The sequence below is a fragment of the Bos grunniens genome, chromosome 2 (assembly GCF_055505025.1).
Source record: "Bos grunniens cultivar Pamir isolate PY7600 chromosome 2, Bosgru_T2T1.0, whole genome shotgun sequence".
NCBI classification, from domain to species: Eukaryota; Metazoa; Chordata; class Mammalia; order Artiodactyla; family Bovidae; genus Bos; species Bos grunniens.
Window position 1 is genome coordinate 45569108 of NC_141166.1, and position 21154 is coordinate 45590261.

Below are 21154 nucleotides of genomic sequence, written 5' to 3' on the forward strand. Positions count from 1 at the left end.
AATATAAGTACTTAATAAAAAATAAAAGAAATATGAAGCTTACCGGGCTGGACAAGTGGCTTTGTAGAGCTGACAAGACCTATTTTCCAGCTCTCCAATTTTTTTTAACTGGAAACCTTTTCTCCTTGGCCCATATTGACACTCCATTACGACAGCTCTACTCCCTGTGGGCCAAAACCAACTATTGATATTAATTCAAGTATCCATCTGCTCTGGGTACTAGATTAAAAACTACTTGGTAGTAGCAGTGACAAAATCTATACTTCCAATTACACAATCTTAAGGAAAGAAAATATCAGTCCTACTGAGATATACAAACCCATAAATATAAAAGTTTATTATAATATTTACCAATCGTATCAAATTATGTAAGGAAATCAGCAAACACCACATCCACTGAATGTCAACTGATATTTACATACACATAATTTTAATAATAAAATTACTTTGTAAGTAAAAATTAGCAAATGCTACATTTGTTAACAAATATGAAAGTCTTTTATATTTTTATTTCCTTTTATAATTGATTTCCTTATTTCTATTTGAGCTGTTCAAATCATGTGATTACCAACCTCTAAGATGACCCTCAATGATCCTGGCTCCTGGTACTCATGTCCTTGGTAATTCCATCCCTGTGGGCATGAGCTATACTTACTTCTAATGACTATGGTAGAAGTCATCAGTCAGTTCAGTCGATCAGTCATGCTCAAATCTTTGTGACCCCATGGACTGCAGCATACCAGGCTTCCCTGTCCTTCATCAACTCCCAGAGCTTGCTCAAACTGAAGTCCATCAAGTCGGTGATGCCATCCAACCATCTCATCCCCTGTCATCCCCTTCTCCTTCCACCTTCAATCTTTCCCAGCATCAGGGTCTTTTCCAATGAATTAGTTCTTTGCATCAGGTGGCCAAAGTATTAAGAGTTTCAGCTTCAGCATCAGTCCTTTCAATCAATATTCAGGACTGATTTCCTTTAGGATGGACAGGTTTTATCTACTTGTACCCCAAGGGACTCTCAAGAGTTTTCTCCAACATCATGGTTGAAAAGCATCAATTCTTCAGTGCTCAGGACAGTGCAGTTCAGTTTAGTCACTCAGTCATGTCTGACTCTTTCCAACCCCATGACTGCAGCACGCCAGGCCTCCCGGTTCATCACCAACTCCTGGAATTTACTTAAACTCATGTCCATTGAGTTGGTGATGCCATCCAACCATCTCATCCTCTGTCATCCGTTTCTCCTCTCACTTTCAATCTTTCCCAGCCTCAGGGTCTTTTCAAATGAGTCAGTTCTTTGCATCAGGTGGCCAAAGTATTGGAGTTTCAGCTTCAACATCAGTTCTTCCAATGAATATGCAGGACTGACTTCCTTTAGGATGGACTGGTTGGATCTCCTTGCAGTCCAAGGGACTCTCAAGTCTTCTCCAACACCACAGTTCAAAAGCTCAATTCTTTGGTGCTCAGCTTTCTTTAGAGTCCAACTATCACATCCATATGTGACTCCTGGAAAAACCATAGCTTTGACTAGACAGACCTTTGTAGGCAAAGTAATGTCTCTGCTTTTTAATATGCTATCTAGGTTGGTCACAACTTTTCTTCCAAGGAGCAAGCGTCTTTTAATTTCATGGCTGCAGTCACCATCTGCAGTAATATTGAGCCCCCCAAAATAAAGTCTCTCACTGTTTCCACTGTTTCCCCATCTATTTGCCATGAAGTGCTGGGACCAGATGCCATGATCTTACTTTTCTGAATAATGAGTTTTAAGCCAGCCTTTACACTCTCCTCTTTCACTTTCATTAAGAGGCTCTTTAGCTCTTCTCCCCTTTCTGCCATAAGGGTATTGTCATCTGCATATCTGAGGCTATTGATATTTCTCCCAACAATCTTGATTCCAGTTTGTGCTTCATCCAGTCCAACATTTCTCATTATGTACTCTGCATTTAAGTTTAATAAGCAGGGTGACAATATAACAGCCTCGACGTACTCCTTTCCCGATTTGGAACCAGTCTGTTGTTGAATGTTCACTTCTAACTGTTGCTTCTTAACCTGCATACAGATTTCTCAGGAGACAGGTCAGATGGTCTGGTATCCCATCTCTTCAAGAATTTTCCACAGTTTGTTGTGATCCACATAGTCAAAGGCTTTGGCATAGTCAATAAAGCAGAAGTACATGTTTTTCTGAAACTCTCGCTTTTTCAATAATACAATGGATGCTAGCAATTTGATCTCTAGTTCTTCTGCCTTTTGTAAATCAAGCTTGAACATCTGGAAGTTCATGGTAAATGTACTGTTGAAGCCTGGCTTGGAGAATTTTGAGCATTACTTTGCTAGCCTTTGAGATGGGTACAACTGTGCGATAGTTTGAGTATTCTTTGGCATTGCCTTTCTTTGGGATTGGAATGAAAACTGACCTTTTCCAGTCCTGCTGAGTTTTCCAAATTTGCTGGCATGTTGAGTGCAGCATTTTCACAGCATCATCTTTTAGGATTTGAAATAGCTTAACGGAAATTCCATCACCTCTACTAGCTTTGTTTGTAGTGATGCTTCCTAAGGCCCACTAGACTTCTCATTCTAGGATGTCTGGCTCTAGGTGGATGATCACACCATCGTGATTATCTGGGTCGTGAAGATCTGTTTTGTACAGTTCTTCTGTGTATTCTTGCCATTTCTTAATATCTTCTGCTTCTGTTAGGTCCATACTATTTCTGTCCTTTATTGTGCCTATCTTTGCATGAAATGTTGCCTTTGAATCTCTAATCTTCTTGAAGAGATGTCTAGTCTTTCCCATTCTATTGTTTTCCTCTATTTCTTTGCATTGATCACTAAGGAAGGCTTCTTATCTCTCCCTGCTATTCTTTGGTACTCTGCATTTAAATGGTGTATCTTTCCTTTTGTCCTTGCTTTTTGTTTGTCTTCTTTTCTCCATTATCTGTAAGGCCTGGTCAAACAACCATTTTGCCTTTTTGCATTTCTTTTTTTTGGGGATGGTCTTGATCCCTGCCTCCTGTACAATGTCATGAACCTCCATCCCTAGTTCTTCAGGGACTCTGTCTATCAGAGCTAATCCCTGGAATCTATTTGTCACTTCTACTGTATAATCGTAAGTGATTTGATTTAGGTCATACCTGAATGGTCTAGTGGTTTTCCCTACTTTCTTTAAGTCTGAATTTGGCAATAAGGAGTTCATGATCTGAGCCACAGTCAGGGCCTGGTCTTGTTTTCACTGACTATATGGAGGTTCTCCATCTTTTGCTGCAAAGAATATAATCAATCTTATTTTGGCATTGACCATCTGGTGTGTCCATTTGTAGATTCCCTGGTGGCTCAGATGGCAAAAGTGACAGGATTTATTTTTGATATTAAGTTATAAGAAGACTATGACTTCCATCTTAAGATACTTTCTTAGTCAATTGCTCTCTCTGGGTGAAATCAGATGTCATATGGTGAGGCAGCTCTGTGAGAAGGCCCACCCAACAAGAAAGAAGCCTGCCAACAGCCACAGGAGTCAGCTTGGAAGCAGATCCACCCCCAGACAAGCCCAAAGATGACTGTGCTCCAGCCAACACCTTAATTGCATTCTTGTGAGAGAACTTGCAGCAGAACCTCCTTGCTAAGCTGCTCCTGCATTTCTGACCCACAGAAACTGTGAAACAGTAAATGTTTGTTGTTTTCACCCACCACATTTGGGGTAATTTGTTACACTGCAATATATAATACAAATAAGTAGATGTGAAAACTATACAATTTAAGATGCTAAGTTGAATATCCTAATCTATGTAGGGTACAGTAAACCTTGCAAATAAAAGCCAAACACACCAATCATGAGTAAAAATGTTGATAAAAATGATACTAACTTCTTCTAAGTAATGGTAAAAGGAAAATCAGCTTGAGAAACTATTTTATAATACATAAAACAAAGAATTAATATGCAGAATATAAAGAACCATAAATAATTTTTTAAAAATAAAAACTAACTACCAAACAGAAAAATGGGCAAAGACTATGAACAGGCAATTCAGAAAGAAAAAAAAGGTTATTAAATAAACAAATAAAAAGATGCTCAAATGCACTAGTAAGCAGGGAAATGCAAATTAAAACAACAGTAAAATACTCTCACCCTCCTCAAATTGACAAAAATAAAAATCTGACAATACTCTAAAACAACTGAATCTACTGATCAGTCTTAAAGTTAAAAATGCTATATAGGTAGCAATAACAAGTATACAGCACACCTATGAAGTATTCTTCCAAAATACTTTAATGAAGATTAAATCTTCATTTAATCAAACTCCTAGATCTAACAGTTTATAGGAAATACAGGAGATTAAAGAACATGTTAAAAAAAACACCTGAGACAGAAGCAGCAAAATCTTGAGTATAGCAAACTCTACAGAACAAACTACCCAGAGGAAAAGAGAGAAATTTTTAGATGAGAAGAAACTTAACCAAATTTAATCTGTGAACCTGGTTCGCATGTGAATTTGAACAAACCTCTGAAAAAAAATTATGAGCTAAGTGGAAACATGCGAACATTGGACAGTTGATGATATTAAGAAATTGCTGTTAATTCTTTTAAAGTGCAATAATGGAATTGTTGTTACATTTATATATATAAAGAATCCTTATATTTTAGATACATACTTTAGTATATATTATATACCTTAGTAATTATAGATGAAATAATATGTGGAATTTCCTGTGAAATCACCTTTGAGAATGAAGAAGTAGATAGGGATATAAATGACACAAGACTGACCACATGCTGATACTTGTCAGAGCTGGATGATGGATACATGGAGTTATGAGATTTCATATATTATCACCTCTACTTTGATGTCCATATGAAAATTCCCATAAAATAAAGACGTTTTTAAATCTGACAATGCTAAATCATAGAACAAATGTGGGAAAGGGAAATTTTCATACATTGCTGAAAGGACTAAAAATTAATACAGGTTGTCAATCCCTCATGTAAGATTTTGAAATTTAAAAAGCAGAGAAAACAAAATTGTTTGGAATACATTTGGCTGTAAAACCTGGTGTGAACTTCATGGGGCTATTTATAGTCTTTATTTATTCCTTTTACTGTAACTATATTTGAGCATGTAATATTGCCTATAGAATACTTGCTGGGAGCATTCTATAATATTATCATATTACAGTCCAAAAAATTTAGAATTCTGAAATACATCTGGAAAAAAAATTTCGAGAAGGGATTTGGACCTGAACTATCATCTCAGAGAGCAACTTGTGATAATCTTGTGAAGACAAAGTGAGCATACTTCACATACTTCACAACTTCTTTAATGCACACAAAACTAAAAAACTAGTTTGGATTTCTGACCCACAGAAATTGTGTTTCAAACTAATATTCTAGAAAACTACTCACACTTTTGAACAGAAAATATATATTTTGGAGGTTAGACTATCAAATTCTTTGTAATATTGAAAAGTTGGAGACAACATAAATGATCATTAGTAGAAAAATAACTACAGTTTGGTCACATGCTGAAAAGACCAAATTTAAGCAACAGTTTATTATGTAATAGTCCATATTATATGATATTAAATTATATAATAATGAAATAGAATTAACCAGAATCTGTAAGTATCAATATAGATAGATTTTCAAAATGAGAGTGTCAAAAGTTTACTTAATAATGTCTATATTTTACTATTTACGTATACTTTAAAATATTTAGAATAATAAAAAATATTATAAATACAAATATGTATGATGAAGTACAAAAATACACACCATATACATAGAGTAGCTGCCTGAGGAGAGTTAAGAAGGGATTAGACAATAGGGAGGGAATATATGTATACCTATGGTTGATTCATATTGATGTTTCACAGAATACAACAAAATTCTATAAAACAATTATCCTTCAATTAAAAAATATATTAATTAAAACAAAAAAAAAGGGATTAGAACTAGGCAGGAGAATAAAACCTGTGCAGAAGGGGTTACGTTTATCCCATCTTCCTCTAAGGAGTTCTCTTTACCCTCAGAGGTCCAAGATGAGTCTACAACTCTTCGTGTAGAATTGCTCACCCCACATAGTTTTGAAACAAATAACTTATTCTTAGGTTCTTTGTGGTCTGACTAGTCCTAGGATGACACTTTGGGACTTGCTTGAAACTCTACTACTTTAGTAAGTACTAGCACAGTGTTTGAGAATGCTGTAACACACCTGATGTTAGAATATCAGAATTCTATATCATAATTCCAAATTGTATACCAATCCTATACAGTATCCCCAGAGTTATTAAGCTATATAAAACAAACAGTGATTTTTTTTTTCCCCACAAGACAAATCAAGACGGAAGGAAAGAATATCTGGATTGGATGGGGGGGAAAAAATCCAACTACAATAGCTTCACATATTTAAAATAATAAAACTGCTCTATGGCTTAATTTTTATTAAATAGATCTACCTTGAATTTAATTATTTTTTACTTCTCATTTTTCAGTATAAAATATTATTTATTTACCCTAACATACTAAAATATAATTTTACAACATAAAATAATTGGTTGTATTTACTGTAAGTTTTCTTTTCAGTTTAATACACATTTTCACCAATTAACAGTCAGTTGTCAACTACCAAAATAAAAATGTATCACCTTAGGAAAATCACATTTTCACAATGGATCATGGCTGCTGCTGAACTTTTAAAAATAAATCTTTACTAAAGTACCTGCATTGACAAATGGGATTCCATCATATGGGACATACTGGGATTTCCACATCAAGCGCGTAGCTGGCTTTGCTGGGCTCGGAGACTGGCGGGTCCCCCAAACACTCTGTGTTTGCTGCTTGTGAAATGTTAGGACGCTTTCCAATTCAGTCTCACTTACACAGTAGCCACGGTATGAATCTCCAATTTTCTGCATGTAGAAATTCAGTAACAAAATTATCAACAATTGTGCTTCATTGTACAAGAAATTTAATAAGGTGGTTGCCTAAGATGAAAGACGCATAATCTTGCAAAAGAGAATGTTATTTCTGCCCTCAGGTCAATGGTGTCTATTACAACCAGTAGGTCTGAGCTGAATTCAAACATCATCATCAAAAAGATACTTTGTAGTAGTTTGTTAGAGTATAATGCCAAACTCACTGCCAAAGTATCTTTATTAAAACATTGTTTGAGAGAATTAATACTTAGTGAAAATAGCTTGAAGAACATATTGTGTATTGATTCTTCCAAATAAAATTCTATCCCCGGATCCAACTAGATCAACATAAAATTAGCCACAAAGTACTGGTTCCCTGTGGGGCTTCTTCTACTGAAATAGATTTTTTTTTAATGTATTTATTCATTTATTTATTGGCTGCAAGGCATGTAGGATCTTAGTTTCCTGACCAGGAATCCAATCCACGCTCTCTGCAGTGAAAGCATGGAGTCTTAACCACTGGACCATCAGGGAAGTTCCTGAAATAAGATTTTGATATGATGAATGAATGTATTTGAAAACCTATGAAAATTGTGATCATTATCTCTTATAAAAAATGATGTCAAAGAATTTGCTTATTATATCAATATTCTATTAATGAAGATCTTCCTCTGAGAGAAATTCTGGACTAGTATCAAAAATAGTTATGGTTTTCTTTTATCTTACGGAAATTAACATAATTGCTTTTACCTAACATATACAGACCTTAGTAACTAACTAGGTTTCCCCTTTTGAAATGTAGATACTTAGATTACAGATGTGTGTGCATGTAAACACACACATATAATTCATTAAGATAAACATTCTTACTTTCAATTCATACTTCCGTTCTTGTTTTTCTTTATTCTTCAGCTCCCATTTTAACTTCTACCTTGCTAATTTATTTTTAAGCATTTTTGTAAGCTGTCTTAAACTCTCCCTGAAACAAGGCAATGTATAAATATATCATATAAATAAATTGATAGTATCTATCTTGTATCTCTCAACTAAGAAAAAAGCTTTCTCTATACCAATAGACTTCTCTATACCAATTGGACTTCCCTGGTGGCTCAGATGGTAAAGCATCTGCCTACAATGCAGGAGACCTGGGTTCAATCCCTGGGTCAGAAAGATCTCCTGGAGAAGGAAATGGCAACCCACTCCAGTATTCTTGCCTAGAAAATCCCATTGACGGAAGAACCTGGTACTCCATGGGGCTGCAAAGAGTCGGACATGACTGAGCAACTTCACTTTCTTTCTTTCTTTATACCAACAGAAAATTTTTTTTAAACTGTGATCTCTTAAACTGAAATGCATTTAGATCTAGAACTGACTCCATGTAATGGCAACCCATTCCAGTACTCTTGCCTGGAAAACCCCACGGACGAAGGAGCCTGGCAAGCTACAGTCCATGGGGTTGCAAAAAGTTGGACAGGACTGAGCAACTTCACTTTCATGTTTCTCCCTTATAGGGAATAAGAGCAGAAATGTGGAATAGGGATCTTGTTGATCCTAATTAGACTAAATATTTCACCTGGCAAGAATACAGTTAACAAAAGTAAGGTATGAACATACTGTTGTACGTACACTCTGAGCCATAATAAAAAGAGATAATCTAATGCCAAACAATACATTATCTATTATTTCCCTTAAAAATAATGAAAATGCCTGTGCTTATGAATTTTCTTCTAGCCTAGATAGTTCTTCATCAAAATATCCCCTACAAATAAAAGTAGGGACATAAAGTCTAGCTATGACATGTTTTTACAAATAAAATAGATTATATAATGTTGTCAGTGAAAGGAAAAATTCAGAACTACAATGTAGTCAAACCCATATCAGGAGATAAAAGTTTAATTCAGTATTGAAATTTTTCCAACTAATAAATTTTGGTCAAATCTAAAAAATGCCTATAAGAAAAACATCATTAAATAGAAACTCAAAAAAGTAAAAAGGACTAGGAAACAGTATTTTAAAGCAAAATGCATAAAATATTTCTTCAGTCATTAACCAAAAATGTTTTTCACTATTGATACAGCTTGAAGAAAAAAAAGAGAATCCTTCACTGAGCTAATTCAGGCTGTTAAACAGTTTCAACTAATTTCTTGCAAGATACATGATGTTAGATAAGCTACACAATGTACCATGGTATAAAATGAAGTAATTTGGCCCTTTAATTGCCAATGCTTTAATGTCCATAGCATTTAATGAAGTTTATAATAATGATTTTTAAAACTTTCATCAGGACCTCTTTGGTGGCACAGTGGATAAGAATCCACCTGCCAATGCAGGGGACACGGGTTCGATTCCTAGTCTGAGAGGATTCCACGTGCCATGGAACAATTAAGCCTGTGCACAACTACTGAGCCCTCGCTCTAGAGCCCATGAACTGCAACTACTGAGACCCCATGTGCCGAGAGCCTATGCTCCACCAGTAAAGCCACTGCAACGAGAAGCCCGCACACAGCACTGAGGAGTGCCCCACTTGCTGCAACTAGAAAAAACCTGCACAGAAATCAATGAAGACCCAGCACAGCCAAAAATATATAAATTTCATGGTTGACAAATCATTTTGTTTTTTTAAAAAAACAACAACAACAAAACCCTTCATCAAAGAACAAGAATAGTAACTTTAGGAAGAAACCATTGAAAAACCATGACTAACAAAAAGGTGAGGGGAAAAAAAATCTTACTGTCTATACATACATATAAGTATGTAACTTAGAAAAGCAAAAACAATGATAATGTCCTAACAAACGTAATACATCGTTTGACTTCATGATAAGAAATTTCCTCAACATGTTAAAACCGATGTAATGCTTTTCCTTCTCGTATTTTAAGAATGTTTAAAACAATGAAGCATTTTAATAATTAAATACTAATTATCATGTATGGTTTATATGTAGAAAACCATGATCCCTTCCCTCAAAAAGTATACAGTCTAAATGTTATGTAATAATGAATAACCCAAGATAGCAAATAATTAAGAATGGTTATGGTAATCATTTTCAAAGAATTTTAAGAGAGAAATAGGCAAAAAATAACTATTAGAATATTTCAGAAAAGAAATATAGGACTTGCACTGGGATTTGAAGAATAGTAGTTAGAAAGGTAAGTAGAAGAAAAAAATAACATTAGGAAATGGATATAAAAACAATTGAAGGGGGTATAAAGGAAGATTCTGAAGTGCTAGTATAAAGTAAGAAGACTGGGCTAATACAAATGAAAGTTAAATTGGAGAAAAGTAAGAAATAAAATAGGACAAGATTAAGTGATATCAGATTATGAATGATCTTGAAAGCTAGTAACAAGTGTCTAAATGATGTGGAAAAAATAACACTGAGCTTACTGGGCAGTGAGAAAAGATAATGAAAGTAGTATGTAAAGATAAGTAGTTTTAGGGACTTCTCTAGTGGTACAGTGGTTAAGATTTCACCTTCTAATGCAGAGTGTGTGGATTCAATCCCCTGGTCAGGGAACTAAGACCCCCACATGCTGCTGCTGCTGCTAAGTCATGTCAGTAGTGTCAACTCTGTGCAACCCCATAGACGGCAGCCCACCAGGCTCCCCCGTCCCTGGGATTCTCCAGGCAAGAACACTGGAGTGGGTTGCCATTTCCTTCTCCAATGCATGAAAGTGAAAAGTGAAAGTGAAGTGGCTCAGTCGTATCCGACTTTTAGGGACTTCATGGACTGCAGCCCACTAGGCTCCTCCATCCATGGGATTTTCCAGGCAAGAGTACTGGAGTGGGGTGCCATTGCCTTCTCCACACATGACTCATGGCCAAAAAGCCAAAACATACAAAACAGAAGCCATATTGTAACAAATTCATTGAAGACTTTAAAAATGGCCCACATCAAAAAAAAAAAAAAAAGATTGGTAGTTTTAGAAAACCACACAGTAAGGACTAGAAATGGAAGATTCAAAGAGATTAATGGGAAGGCTGTTACTATAACTGAGTTCAAGATTATAAAAAGCTGTGGAAGAGGCTCTTTTTAAACCATTTTAAAGGAAAAACTAAAAATATCAGGTGATTATCTAAATATGGGAAAAATAATCGAAAACTTTATATCTAAGAAAATGGTATTTGTCATTATACAGACAAGAAATTTAGGAAGTAGAGCTAGTTATGGTATGTTAGATAATTTCTGTTTAGGATATGGTGAATTTGAGGTAAAGTTCAAGTAAAGCTTCAAGTAAGTAGCTGAAGATCTGGGACAAAAGCAAGGGAAGAATTAAAGAACTGGTCATAGAGAATTGGGATCATTTTTATAAAAGTGAGAATTTAAAGTCAACAAAGTTGGGAAGCTCTTCAAGGGATAAGAAGTAGAGAAACAAGATAAGGTCAAACAGTGAACCTTGAAGAATTTCCACTGAGAATATGAAAACAAATAAGTGCAGGCAAAGAAAGAGAAGGAATGATTAAAAGATTAAACATAAAGAAACATGAAGTTTCATGGAAGACAAGGAAAAGATTGTAAGAGAAGAAATGAAAATGAAGAATGAAGGGATTTATATGATCTCTGCTTTAACAGATCTTATAATCCCTAAGGAATAAAATAATAGATGAGGAGCACAAACATAAAATATTACAGACACAGCCTCTATTAGTTATACTCAAAAGTAGACAATGAATTATAGTTATAATCAACTAAGTCAATCTACATAAGGATTACTTTTTTTTTTTTTTTTTTTAAGGATTACTTTTTAACTCACCTCACAGCTCCTAAGACGGCAGGCCCATATAGGTGTGTTAGAAGAAAGTGGCTGGAGTGGAGCCAAAAGAGGTTCTTCAAGTATCCTGGGATAGGTAAGAATATATATTAATATATATTACCAGGTACACAGACACACAGAGCATTCAGTTGCTTTTTCCTCTTGCCAGTCAAAGACAATACTGAAGTCATCAAGGAGAAACTGTAATGATGAAAGATTATTCTGATGGCTGTAACTATGCTTTTTTTCAATCATTAGTATTTTATCAATTGCTAACAAATTCAACTACTTTATATGTCTTTCTCAGAGCTTATTTTGTATTCTTATACATTTTTCATTTCACAAAAAATGGGCTAATAAACCATCTTCAAGTGACTTATTAATAGTAACACGATATTATGTCTAAGATTAAATGTCACTTAACTTGTTAACTTTAAAATATTTTCATAGAACAATTAAAATATAAATACAAAACCCATGTCTATATTTCCCTAAATTATTATAGTGTTATTTTATGGCAAAAATAAAAGCTGAAATAGATATGAACAAAAAACATTTTAAACAATTTACTACAGAGGTGATAAAATGTGATGCATAAAATGTGATGAACCATTAAAAATTATAGGGCCTAGAATAGATATTTCTTTACTTTAAAAACTCTATTAATGCTAGATGTTTTCAGGTTTCTTCAAAGATAACAAGCAAGCATCACTGAGGTAAAGTAGCACTTTGATCTTTTACAGCTTCTAAAGTAGTTTTCTTGTTGCCAAGATGCTATCAAAATGATTTAAAGATGTACTTGATGATGACTTGTATTTCTGATCTTGTATTTCTTGCATTTCTGATCTTCTCTATAGGCAGCCAGGTGTAAATGTGATATCGTAAAAAGTGATTTCCATGGTGATATACAAAGATGAGCTCCTCCTTCCCACTGACTCACCTGGTCACTGTCTTTTTGGGCAATGTGAGGGATGCCTGTGGATGAAGAACGTAACTACTGTTACTGTCTGCTAGAGCATCCACTCTTACAGCTGGTAAGTTTCTGTCACTCGGTTTCTCTTCAGAGACATCTTAACAAGAGTAAGAACAAAGCAACATTAATACCTTAAAAGACGATGAGAATGTAACTAACTGAAACTAATATATTTGAAACAGGAAAGGGAAGATATGCTCTGAAGCTAAAGATAATAAAACTTATAATACTTTACTGAGAATTTCTCTGATAAACTTGCTTTTAAACTGTAAAACTGATTATTGAAGCTTTATAATTAAGTTTTGGAACTTATATTGAACAGCTAGGATATAAAAATGGCAGAAGTAACATATTAAAAGAACCGCAATATAACAAGAAAATGTAAAACTAACTCCTTTTTGTTTCTATATCATGTTTATGTTTTCTGAAAACTATGTTTTTTCTCTTAAGTTTTAACAACTGCTATCAAAGCCACAGAATCATAACACTAAATTAAGAATATCTACCCTAAGTCATTATCTAAGAAAAAATCACAACAGTGTAGCTATGATGTTAGAAAAGAGATTCAAATAGATGGAAAAGGAAAGAAAGCAAAAGGAAGAGAACTAATAGGGATAATAGGGATATTAAATAGGTAAAGAAAGAATAAAATAAATAAGGAGCATGATTCTTTCGGAATCTGAAGGAACAAAGTAAAGAAGAAGAGAGCAAAGAGGACATGAGAAGAATATTTTACAAATGAATGTCATATGCCTAACAACAATATTGATAAAAATACAAATATAAAAATGTCTCCAGTAGCTATTAGCACTATGTTCTTGTTATTATTGCTGTTATTATTACTGTTATTAAAGTTAAGAAGAATTTATTTTATGCTCACTGGTCATTTGGGAGGAAGCAAGAGTCAACCAGCTTCATAGAATTCCAAAATGAAATAGACAGCTAACCTAGACAGGAGTTGAAAAATGAACTTGAAATTTATTTGGGCTAAGAAACTTTTTCTAATCATTCAGTTCACAATCTTACCCAAAGAAATCCACTTTAGCACTGACTTTCATGGGGTGATTTTCTGAAATATACATTTGTTCTTTAAAACATTCTTAAATCCCTTATATCCCATAATTACTCACCTTGAGGACTATTCTCATCCACAAGTGGTCCCTGAGGTATAATCACTTGTGTCATTCCTGTCTGGGGAGATGGAATTACACGCAGCACCTGTCCATTTTCTGATGGGCTGGCAACAATCATCTTGGAAGCATTTTAAAAAAATCAAGTGCATAAGTCTATAATGATTCAACAGAATCACTACTTAGAAAACTGTTAGACATGCCTACCTCAACAATGGATACTATCATTTCCCTCACTTTATAGATGAAAACACAAGGTACATAACATTTTATTTCCCCCCAAAGTCTCTCAGTCGATAAACGGTAAAACTAGGATTCAAAACAGGTAGTCTGACCCTATGTTCTATGATCTTAATCATTGCATGGGTATGAAGTCTAATTACTTAGTAACCTGAACACGTCTCTGACTGGATTAAAGATAATTTACTTTTTTCTACTTACTGTATTATCCACATGTTTGACCTATTTGTGTGATAATCACTAGTCTCATAGTTTAATTTTCATTTAAAAACAGTAACTTGTAAAACGTTTAGTTAAACAGGATTTTTATATCTCCGCATTTTTTATATGCTGTCTTGATCCATAAAGAATAATAGAGTGCCCCCAAAGTCTGAAAACATACAGAAATTGTATATTTATTATTTCCTTTGTTTTTTTCTCAGTTTAGCAAATGAATTCATTGCCTCAAATTTAGAGGAATGTAAACTGAGAAAGCATGTAAGCTGAAGAAAAACATTTTGAGCCTATGATTTAAAATATAACTAAAATATTATTTAAAAATAAGTTTATCCTTTATTTCCAGACTTTCTAGACACCTTATAAACTTTATTACCTAAAAAACTACTAACAGTTTTACTGCTTTACCCAAAAACCCCTGTCTTCAGTTTTCCCTAAGGCAGGAAAGTCTCCTTAAGCATTCCAACCTACTTTGTCAAGTCTCACTTTTGGTATGTAAAACATGGAAACATTACTAATGGCCTGATAGAGACAGTATTCTTACTCGAGGGTCATTTGAAAACCTTTACATTTGGCGGGGGGGGGGGGGGGGGGGGGGGCGGGCAACAAACCTACACCCCAACAAAATAGAATGCCTTAAGTACAATCATAAACATTTCCCAGAAATTCAGATTAGGAATTCTCTCCTTCCCCCAATGTTTATCATGTTTGTTGAGCTAAACATATCTTGCCATACCTCTTATCACCTCAGCATGAAAAAAAACCTGTAAACCCTGATGATGACAACTGCTTTTCATTTGTTGAGTTCATACTAGTGGCAGGACTTTCCTTAATCTTCATGAGCTATATACATTTTATACATGAGGAAATAGTTACACAGAGGCTACAAAACCCATGCAAGGTAACAGAGAGCTATATATACAGTTCTGAGCTGAAATTCAAACCCAAGCAGCCCTACTCCTTTTAACCACTACTCTGTACTGCCTTAGTCTTCTACCCATAATCGCAAGTGTACTATGTTGCATCCCAATACCTGATGATGCTACTTAACCTAAAAAAAAGACAAAAAGAAAACAATACAAAAACCCTGCTGGACTTTAAAAGGCAATAATAATAATAGTTTTAAATTCTTTCCATATAAATGAGATTAAATATATGTGAAAAATATTTCATTCATTCTTATAAAAGTGTTGTGGTTATTTTTAAATCCAAATATATATATATATATATATAATAAAGTTATAATTTATTCAACCATACGGAAATTTCATAATTAAGAATAATTTATGAAATATCTTCTTAATTTTGAAACTGTTTCTCAACAGTGAAAAAGAATCTCCTCTATTTTCTGTTTTCTTACCTTATTCCACCTGGTACCTTAAAAACTATTTTCAATTCCTATAATTTGTCAATGGTGATGATAACATTACTACTTCTATTACCAAAAAAGTAATCATCTTTAATCTTTGCTATGGAAACAAACATAGTTTTGAAGAGTCATCTGCTGCAATACATTCTATTTGAGGCCCACCACAAATAGGCTTCCCTGGTGGCTCAGATGATAAAGCGCCCGCCTGCAATGTGGGAGACCTGGGTTCGATCCCTGGGTTGGGAAGATCCCCTGGAGAAGGAAATGGCAACCCACTCCAGTATTCTTGCCTGGAGAATCCCATGGACAGAGGACCCTGATAGGCTACAGTCCATGGGGTTGCAAAGAGTCGGACACGACTGAGCAACTTCACTTCACTCCACAAAAATTATCAGAAAATCTTGGCTAATGAGTAGTTTTATATTTACTGGGCTCTTTGTGTACAATATTTCTAGTAAATAAAAAACATCATCCCTGATTCATTCTAAAACCTCCTTCCATCCATAGGAGATTCACCCACTACAGAAACTTTGCTAGTTCACTGATAGCTTAAAAAAAAGTCATTTCTTACAAAAAGCTCTACTTGTTGGGAGGTACTGACAATGGGGAAAGCTATCTATGCATATATGAAGGTAGGGGGCATATGGGAGGGAAATCTGTATTTTCTGCTCAATTTTACAGTGAACCTAAAACTGATCTTAAAATTAAAAGTCTATTAAAATAAACAATAAAAATTAAAAATCTCCACCAAGTTTCCCAGAATATCACCAGCTTCTGATCTTTGGTTCTTTGGAGAAAGTAACTAGTTACATTCCATTTGTTGCTTACATTTAATTTCCAAGTTCCTGACGTGTTTCCTTATTTCACAACTTCAAATAACTCTCTATATCACCTCCTACCCCAAACAGTGTAAAAATCACCTTTATAATTACTGCAGATAGGAAATTTAATACAATTACAGAGAGAATGAAACCTCCAACTTTTTTCAGACCCAGATAAATAAATAATTTTAACATGCTTTTTAGGAAAGTTACCATGTGTAAAATGAGCACCCTTCATACATTCAGACTCTTGTATCCTTCCATTAGAAAATACAGACTTTCTAAACGTTCTGATAGAAACTAGAATAAATTTCAAATATCAAGGGAAATTACAGAAGCATTTCATTCTGAACATGAAATATTAAAATGGATCTGTTCACATCTAAATTATTTGTTGTTTATTAATCTCTGCTGGTGATACAGTATGGTTACAGAAGCTTACCCTTACTTTGCATTTCTTTTTTTTTCCTTACTTTGCATTTCAGTCCTGAAGCCCAGAAAATGTTGAGCTTGAACATAACACAAAAAAGTTGTCTACAATTAGCCCCCTCTCAGTCAATAACTCTCAACCCCAAAATTTAACTGGATTAAAAGGGAGCCAAAGGACATAGATTAACTCTAGAATGCTCTAGACTAGAAACAAAAACAAAGACTAATTTTGGGTTATTATAAATGGTTGCCTGAAAGTGAAAGTGAAAGTGAAGCAGCTCAGTCGTGTCCGACTCTTTGCGACCCCATGGACTGTAGCCCACCAGGCTCCTCTGTCCATGGGATTCTCCAGGCAAGAACACTGCAGTGGGTTGCCACTTCTTTCTCCAGGGGATCTTCCCAACCCAGGGATTGAACCCAGGTCTCCCACATTGCAGGCAGACACTTTAACCTCTCACCCAAATGGTAGCCTACTTAAACATAGTTGATATTTGAAGTTAAGATTTTAAAAGTAATTTTTATTATTGAATTAAAATTCACTGTAGGAAAATTTGAAAAAACAACCAAAACATATATATTATTGTTCATATTATTGCTAATATAAGTATATTATTAATCAGAGAGCAATTTAGAAGTTTTTCTCAATTTTATTTCAATCAAAACCATCTTTCACCTCTATTACTCAACTTATGAACTTGGTCATAAACACTTCTGGCTAACAATTTAAAGCACCGTTTTCAATTTTATACATTGTTATTCACATGACATCTACATATTGACCTACAAAATCAATAAGGGTATGTCTAAATTCCATCATTTCATTGGTACTTTCATCGCTTTCTTTTTCTTCAAGAAAGCACACCAGCATGTGGCATGCAAATCAGTAAATGAGATGCTGATAGAGCAAATAACCTTGAGTTCAGCTAAAGGCATAAACAAAAAATAAATGTAAGTTATATGTAAGCTCTGGCACGTTAGCACTAGTGACCAATTACGTTACATTTCCAACTGCTCTCAAAGCACAAGTTTGCCTAGACAAGGTGGTAGCTGTGTCTATTGGTTTGAAGTACTATTTGTGGTTCTGAAAGGAAATAATCTATTACGTTTTATTTCTGATTGCACGACACAGCATGCATTAGTTCCCCAACCAGGGATCAAACCTGAGCCCATAGCAAAGAAAGCATGGAATGTTAGCCACTGGACCAGCAGAGAATTCCTAGGAAATCTTTTAAAATCCTTACATAACTTAAAAATGAGTATCATAGAGACAGTGTGTCAAGAAATTAAGATCATCAAGTTAGACTAATACATTTTGCCAAACAGCAGAAAATTGGTTATTTTAAAAACCTACTCACCATTTGTGCGTTAGAATCCCCCAATGACTGAAGCTCATATTGAACAGGTTGCCCATTTTGGTCCACTAGATGGAATTGCTCTGCAGAGAGGGTCTGTGCCTGAGTCAGGGGCCCTGGTATATTCTGAGATGTGAGTGAACCGTCCTCTTCAGGAGTAGTAACGGGTAAAACTCTAGGCGAACCATCTTGTCCAAAAGAAGGCTCACTGGAGTCCATATAGGTTAGATGCTTTTGCAAACAAAAAAGTCACTTGAGTGTTTGTAAAATATGTCACAATTTTTTAAAACAGAGAATGTTTATGATAAAAAAATGGAAACATTCATTTTTCAGTTCATTATTCACTTTACTTTTTGTAAGGGTTATCAATTCAGACTGATCTAGACAGAAGTTGTTAAGTGAAACTGTTGAGTTTTATTATTATTTTACTGCAAATTGTTCACTGGAATACAACGTGAAATGATGAAACATAATTCAACATGCAGATTTTTCTTTATACATAAATCTTCATGAATATATCACTTTCTTAAGTTCTATAATATAAAATTAAATAAATGATAGGATTATGGAAAATTAAATGTTAAAATTCTTGAATATATTAAATATAACACTATTTGTTTTCCCTTTGAATGAAAAAAAGTTCCCAGTTGAATCCCTACTTCAAATACCTGAGAATCTGTTTTTGACTCTTCAGAATCATTATGGTTGACTTTTAATGAATCAACAGACTGTTCCATGCTGATATCATATTCAATTCCATTTTATTCTGTTGTTTAACAGCTGAAAGAGTTTAAATGCCTGATCAAATAAAATACATAATATTTTTATAGAATGTTTGTCTTAAATAAATTCCTCATCTCTCTGTATTACCCCACACAACTCAGGTTAAGTAATTTATACCCTATAAGATTAAGAAAATAAATTTGTTAAATGATTTGCAAAGGCACCAGAGTAAATTCAAGGCAGAGCAAAGACTAATGTTATGTACTTTACTCACCCTATCCTTAATTATACATATGTACTGGTTTATTCTGGAGAAGGAAATGGCAGCCCACTCCAGTATTCTTGCCTGGGAAATCTCATGGACGGAGGAGCCTGGTGGGCTGTAGTCCATGGGGTTGCAAAGAGTCGGGCACGACTGAACAACTAAAACACTGGTTTATTAAGACTGTTGCTACGTGACAGACACTGTTGTTACATGCTTTCAGACACTTCTAAAATTCTCGTTTTACAAAGATTTACTCTAAATGAAAATGTTTAATTTTATGAGATGTGCCATATGATAGCATTACAGAATTTTAAAAGACATTTTGGTGCAGATGGAGATTATATACATACAACTCTTACCATAACATACAACCATACCACTTAACACTGGAATGACAAGCTTTGAAAAGGAAGAAATATGTATTCCAAAAAGATTAGGTCTAGTACAGTGGTTTTCAACAGGTGGTGATTTTGCCCCTACATATACCTCCAACATCCCCTTACTCCCTGGGGATATTGCTAAATCACTGTATGTAAAACAATAAACTTTGACCCTTACTTCATATCAAAGATTAACCTGAAATGTATCATATACTATAAAACTATAAAACTTCTAGACAAAAGCAGTAGAGAAAATCTTTTTGACTTTGGGTTTAGCAGAGATATCTTAAACAGGACACAAAAAGCATGAAATATAAAAGATAAAAGTCTACAAATTGGACTTTTTTAAAGACAGTGTTCTGTAGTCAAATGGTCTGGGTCTGAATTTCAGCTTTATACCTAAATTAGTTAACTACTCTGAGATTTAGTTTTTTTTAAAGTGATGAAATTTGCTCATTACAGATCAGAATATATTTGCAGAACATACACCTGGAAAAAACTTTTTCTGTATTCGAACTCTGTAAAGAACTGCTTTGGCTCAGTTATAAGACAACAACCCAATCAACAGTAGGCAAAATATTTGAAGGACACTTCACTAAAGAAGCCACAAAACTATAGCTGCTGCTAAGTCGCTTCAGTCGTGGCTGACTCTGTGCGACCCCACAGACAGCAGCCCACCAGGCTCCCCCGTCCCTGGGATTCTCCAGGCAAGAACACTGAAGTGGGTCGCCATTTCCTTCTCCAATGCATGAAAGTGAAAAGTGAAAGTGAAGTCACTCAGTCGTGTCCGACTCTTAGCGATCCCATGGATTGCAGCCTACCAGGCTCCTCCGTCCATGGGATTTGCCAGGCAAGAGTACTGGAGTGGGGTAAAACTATAGCTAGAGCAAGACAAATGCTGTATGACCTCTCTCACATGTGGAATCTTAAACAAATGCAAGCTCACAGATACAGAGAACAGACTAGTGGCTGCCACAGGCAAGGGGGTTGGCAGTGGGAGATATGGATGAAGGGGGTTTAAAAAAAAAAAAAAGGAAGAAAATTCCCTGGCAGTCCAGTGGTTAGGACTCAGTGCTTTCACTGCCAGGCCTGGGGTTCGATCCCTGGTTGGGGAACTAAGATCCCGTATGCCATGTGGTGCAGCCAAAAAAATAAAAACAAACCTTTCTAAAAAAAAAGTCTTATATTTAAAAAGCAATCAGATTGCCTGTAAACTAAAGCCAGTAACAAAACATAGTACATGAATTTAAAAATTATCTTGAAATTTTTGGTTAAGTTACTGCACTCTGGACAAGGTTGCAGTTAGGGTGAACAAGAAAATGTATTACTTCTTCATTAACTTATAAAATAAAAATTGAGAAAGTTTTGTCAGTAAAACTGTATAAAATCGTTGAAGACAGTGTTCTGTAGTCAAATGGTCTGGGTCTGAATTTCAGCTTTATACTTAAATTAGTTAACTACTCTGAGATTTAGTTTTTCTCTACTGTAAACTGGCATTTATACTGCATCTCCCTCACAAGGCTGTTAAAAAGATTAAACAAAATAATGTATGCAAAGGGCTTGGTGCAATTCCCAGAACATTGTCAGTACCTAATAAATTATTC

The 21154-nt window shown here is 34.8% G+C and overlaps 1 protein-coding gene across 38 annotated transcripts in view; it reads right to left on the reverse strand.

Moving 5' to 3' along the window:
• The window catches only part of CARF (calcium responsive transcription factor), a 75638-nt gene that overhangs the window by 44410 nt on the left and 10074 nt on the right, over positions 1–21154 (reverse strand). For 15 of the 38 annotated variants that reach the window (XR_015143683.1, XR_015143618.1, XR_015143642.1 and 12 more), the window contains 7 exons: positions 18851–18962; positions 18186–18413; positions 13756–13876; positions 12593–12722; positions 11653–11737; positions 6702–6891; positions 44–164 (listed from right to left, as the gene is read on the reverse strand). Coding sequence is in view for 30 of the 38 variants with exons in the window: in XM_086345293.1 (XP_086201419.1) it covers positions 44–164; positions 6702–6891; positions 11653–11737; positions 12593–12722; positions 13756–13876; positions 18186–18413; positions 18851–18919 (944 nt within the window). In the remaining 8 variants the exon portion in view is untranslated. Of the gene's footprint in view, positions 1–43; positions 182–6701; positions 6892–11652; positions 11738–12592; positions 12723–13505; positions 13573–13755; positions 13912–18185; positions 18414–18850; positions 18981–21154 lie in introns of those variants that run through there. The other 23 variants (XR_015143715.1, XR_015143716.1, XM_086345489.1 and 20 more) reach the window with 7 other exon arrangements.